The following is a 5278-nucleotide window of genomic DNA, read 5'->3' as shown; positions in this document are numbered from 1 at the left end:
GTAGATAATAGTATGTAAACACTTTTTTGTTGTTTTTTATTTACCCTTTATTCTGAAGCAAATGCAAGTTTATATATATATATATAAAAAAGTCCTGCTCATATGCAGGAAATGATTAAAAGCTTCAGTTCATGTGTTGAGCTCATACCACCGGCCCGATGGTGCCCCTCGCTCCTTTCTGCCCAACAAACCCCAGCTCCCCCGGATCACCGACTGGCCCAGTCTCACCTAAATGGCCTTGCTGACCTTTGCCCCCCTGGAGAAAGACCACCAGTAATCAGGTATGTACAAACACGCTGCCAGGAGTCTGACAACTCAAACATTTAAAGCTAAAACTCTTATTTGACCAGCACTTCAAACCCTGCTTGTAAAGGAGGTCGCTGACCTCACAGTTTGTTTACAAGTGCAGAGGAAATATTCAACTCCCTGTACAAAACAGCTAAAACTGAGACACCTGAAAAAAATGAAAGGTGTGTGTGTGGAGCCGAGCGAGTGAACCGACAAACCTTTTCCCCCGGCTTTCCGCCTTCCCCAATTTTGCCAGGTTTGCCCTCCTGACCCTGGTCAAAGAAAATCAAAAAGTGGGGCTTTAAGTGGACAAGAAAAGCTGTTTTTATTAGGAGTGAAAGAAATTTGAAGATGGCTGCTGAGGAACTCACCCTCACCCCCACAAATCCAGGTGGGCCCGGTGGGCCTTCCTTTCCTTTCAGGCCAATTTCACCTCTGTCTCCAGGGTCAGCCTCTGGGCCAGGCTCTCCCTTCTCCCCCTGGAAGAGTAATTTGGTGCGATGAAAAGGGTGGCCTTACAGTTTAACTGCACTTGTTTTCTTTTTTCTTTTCTTTTTTGTTTTGTTTTGTTTTTTGCAAAAGTCACAAGAAACCTTCGCATCACCTGCTGCTTTTAAAGCCAGAACGTTACTTTAAATTGTATATGTCTTCTGGACTGGTTCTTCTCTAATGAAACGTTTCGTCTCTCCTCCAACAGACTTCTTCAGTCTGAGAGTTTCAGGCAAAATTCAGGCTTTTAAGCCCTGCCTCCACGTGACTGATACTCACATCACATGGCTATGACACCTAATTAACACCTATTGTTAACAGGGGGTGGAGTAATACTGGCAATAGCAGCACTGTAGGAGGGGGACAACTGAAAACGGAGGCCTCCGCCTCTGTTTAATGATGGACGGTCTTTCTTCACAAAAATGGCTTCTTTTACTCCTCTCTCGAATTACTTTAAACTCAAATGACTTCATGCAGGATCTCATGTATTATTGTGAAATCTGTTATCACCAGAGGTGTATAACTAATAAAGTAAATAGGTTTTTTGAGTATTTATTTTAAATTCTGACTTTTACTTTTATTTCATTCAAAATTTAACACAATGTTACACGTTGCAATTTTAAAAATAACCAGAACTCATAATGAAAGGAGTTGTTTATACACTCTAAAAAAATGAAGTGTTGAATTTACTCAACCATTTCAACTGGTTGAAAAGGTTGAGTAAATTGCTTTACGTTTACCAAGGTTTGTTTAGTGGAACCAGTTGACATAACTTGGTTAAGTAAATTCAACACTTCTTTTCTTAGAGTGTGTGTAAAAGTACTTTTTCTTGACTGATTATTGTGAACAGTTGTTTGACTTTTACTTACTTTTCTTATAAGTGAAAATCATTTTTACCAAAGTCATTTTTTTAACTTTTACCGAGTTATTTTTAAACTTTAAAGGGGCAATATCATGTAAAATCAACTTTTTTTTAGTTTTATATCATGTTATAATATTATACTCTCATAAAAAACATGCCCAAAGCCTTGCTCTGACTCATTCAGGCATGTTTGAGAAATCCTGCAGCGTTTTTAGGAAGCCATGTAGAGGAGCAAAACGACAGGTGGAGACCAGAAATGCCTTTTGGTACCATGGAACACCCCTGGGACGTGTCTTTAAGCTGAACTTCCTCTTGTCGGAGTGCCCCACCCACCCGCTCCACGACTCCAGCAGGCAACGTGCTGAAAGGGGCGTGACCGAAGTGGTTGGATTTTCTTAAAGGGACAGAGACCTATTTCAAGACGTTTAGAAACTGTCAAGATGAGGAGTAAACTGTTTTGTGGATTTTTACAAATATTTAGCTCTTTCATAAGCTGAAAATATGACATACTGTTGTTACTTTATTTTAGTATTAAATTGAAATATAGGCTTGGAAAGCACATAATATTGCCCCTTTAAATTTAAACTTTATCTTTCAGAGTGTTGAGGGTGACTTTCAGCTACCATCACATAAAAGCTTACCTCATTACTGGTTAGTTTGCTAATTTGACAGCCATTTTTATGTTTGTTTGAGCTACCACCACACCAGATTTCAACCTAATTTCTGTCAAATTGATGGAGCTGCAGCCATTTTTGAGTTTTCTATAATAAGTTGGCTGTGGTGACCATCTTGAATAATTGACTCTAATAGTTAATCAGTTAATTAGTAGATTTAGCTCCAATAAATACGTTCTGAAAGCTTCGTTAAAATCTGTCTTGATATTTTGCTAAAACAGACAAATGAACATTCAGATGAGCAAAAACATTACTGCTCTTTTGTTTGTGGCCTCAGGTTATTAAAATAAAGCTCTTTTTTGTTATGTTTACATTGAGCACCATCTATATGACTTGTACAGAAACAGTTACTTCTATATTTGCTTCCATATTTAAAAAGTCATTTTTTATATATAACATATAAAAACTTAACTTTCACCAGCTTTAAATGGCTCGAGAGCTCATAGTCTTTCATTTTCCTCTAAACCACAGATAATAAGGCCTCGTCTAATAGGTCTGGAGGTCTTTGTGCAAAAACACGAGGTTATTATTTACCAGTCTGGGGGAGTTTCGTTCCTGAGAGTGTTGAAGTTTACAAATAAAACCTTACATTTTATCCATTATTCACAGACCTTGAACAAAAAGTTCTGCTGCTGCGTTCTGAGCTCCAGCTGAAGTTTCTCCAGTGACAGCTCAGGCGTGTAAACAGAGAGCTGCAGCCGTTGAGCCAGAATGACACACAAGCATGACTTATTTATTAGTTTGACACAGCAGGCTGTGAATTGGAGCTATTTCAAAAGATGAAAATACAGGAATGTGACTTGACATGTTGTTCAAGGTGTTTATAGTCCCACAGCGTTGCATGTCATCAGAAAGTAGGCCAGAACTTCAGTTCTGATGCAATTTTAGTGAAAGAAGCTGTCTGTCCGTTTAACTTTTTAAAGTGTAAAAGTCTCCTTCCTTCTGAGAAAACAAACCATACAGAATGGTATTTTGTATAAATCATAATAAATGTAATCAAAAACTAATGAGCAAGAAATTAGAGTGAAACACATGAGCCCACACAAAAAACAATTCCAACAAGTCGTACATAAAAGCAGAAGCAGACGTAATCAAAATGTCATTTGAGACTAAAGAAGATGGAAATAAATAATAAAATCCTGACAGATGTCTCATCGTAGATGAATGTTTCAAAAAGTGCATTGAAATTTCTTTTCAAACTTACAGAAACTATTTTAGTCTCGTTGCACTGCTTGGCAGATTGAGCTCCCAAAATACTTCTTTTTTTTTTTTTTTTTAAAGAGAGTGTCAACTCACTGCAGAGTCAAACATAACAAAATAATACCTGCTTCAGTAGAAAGAAGCTACTGAAATAAACAGGAGAGCTCACCAGGTTTGCAGAATCAGTCACAGCTGAACTCATACAAGTTGTTTTGTCTTTAAACTTGCCTTTACTCCGTTAGGTCCACTTGGTCCACCGTCTCCGTCCATGCCCACCTCACCCTGACAGACACATGGTAAAAACACTCAGGTTGCATTTGTTTACCTTAACATAGGAAACAAAAATTGATGTAATTCTGTATGAGGCACCAAGTGTGAAATGAAATGCTAAAAAATTTCACTAACATATTTTTCATTATTTAGCTCACTTTCTGAGCATTAAAAATTTTCCACTAACATTTCATTGTTTTTTTTTCACTGTTCTTACATTTTGCAAACATTTACTAAATGATAAATTTAAATGTTAAGAAATATATTCAGATCTTATATCTTAAATCTAAATATTTAAATCTAAATTTTGAAGTTCACATTTAGGTATTTTGGAAGGGAACGCAGCGTTTGCTGTTGGTGCTCGGCTCAGGTTATGACATCATCATCCTGAGACAATAGCAATCGCTAGCTAAAGCTTCTCTGTGAGACATATAACTTGCAGTTACGGCCGGTGTCCAAACTGCATTTCAAACGGCTGGAGCACAGGTCCTGTCAATACTGTTTTTTAAGAACATGTATTGAATTTAGATATTAATACTATCTCCAGCAGCACTAGCAGTGGCTATTGTTTATGTGTGTCGCAGGATGAACGCTGTGTCCAGAATGGGAAGCCGGGTTCTCCAAAGGCCGAATTCGTCGGCCACTTACGTCAGCGGTGAACAAATGCATTCTTCTTTTGCCCTGAACTGAAGGACTGGTTCGATGGATCCCTACCGGCCCACCATATCCCATAATGCATTGCGGCTCAACCGGAGATTTATTTTATGGTAGTAATAAGCGGACAAAGCCAGAGAAAGGAATATGTTTTAAATAAAAATCTGGCTGTATAAATTTGACAATTTTCAAGTGATTGTGTTGTTAAAGGGATCCCCGATTAGTTGTAACATTGGACTTTATTTGATAAACATATATTTTAACTGTGAAATAAAGACTGTAAAAATACTGTAGGATGTTTAGTTTTAATCATTTTTAAACTAAAAGTTTAAAAATATATCACACGGACGGAGCCATTTTATTTGCACACAAAGCATTCTGGGTAAATTATGATGTGGATAGGTCCTCGGTGCGAGGCTGCTAGCGAGCTATATCCACCCTGAAGGTTAATCTTGGATAATATCTGATGATCGACTCTTTTAAATGAAACCAGAGAGCGTTGACAGAGAGGAGAAGGTAGAAATGACTCCGCCTGTAACTGAAAAAAATGGATGGAGGACCTCAGTTTAGATTGTTAGTTTGTCGCGCTAGCACCGAGCTAAAACATATAAGGCAATGTAGCGTCAGCGCCAGCACAAAGACTAACAGGCTAAGCTGGGTTTCTTCCATGAAGCAGCTCTGTTGTCCTCCATCCATATTTTCAGTTCCAGGCTGAGTCATTTCTACCTTCTCCTCTCTGTCAACGCTCTCTGGTTTCATTTAAAAGAGTCGATCATCAGATATTATCCAAGATTAACCTTCAGGGTGGATATAGCTCGCTAGCAGCCTCGCACCGAGGACC

The 5278-nt window shown here is 38.3% G+C and overlaps 1 protein-coding gene across 1 annotated transcript in view; it reads right to left on the bottom strand.

The window, feature by feature from the left end:
• Positions 1-5278, bottom strand: part of col27a1b (collagen, type XXVII, alpha 1b) — a gene marked incomplete at its 5' end in the record, with an annotated part of 91702 nt that overhangs the window by 20558 nt on the left and 65866 nt on the right. Inside the window, 4 exon segments of the mRNA XM_014024015.1 lie at positions 149-256; positions 507-560; positions 660-767; positions 3742-3795. Of these exon segments, the coding sequence (XP_013879469.1) occupies positions 149-256; positions 507-560; positions 660-767; positions 3742-3795 (324 nt within the window).

The sequence above is a fragment of the Austrofundulus limnaeus genome, unplaced genomic scaffold (assembly GCF_001266775.1).
Source record: "Austrofundulus limnaeus strain Quisiro unplaced genomic scaffold, Austrofundulus_limnaeus-1.0 Scaffold403, whole genome shotgun sequence".
NCBI lineage: Eukaryota > Metazoa > Chordata > Actinopteri > Cyprinodontiformes > Rivulidae > Austrofundulus > Austrofundulus limnaeus.
The sequence above is the reverse complement of the archived record's forward strand: the minus strand, read 5'-3'. Positions and strand labels throughout refer to the sequence as shown.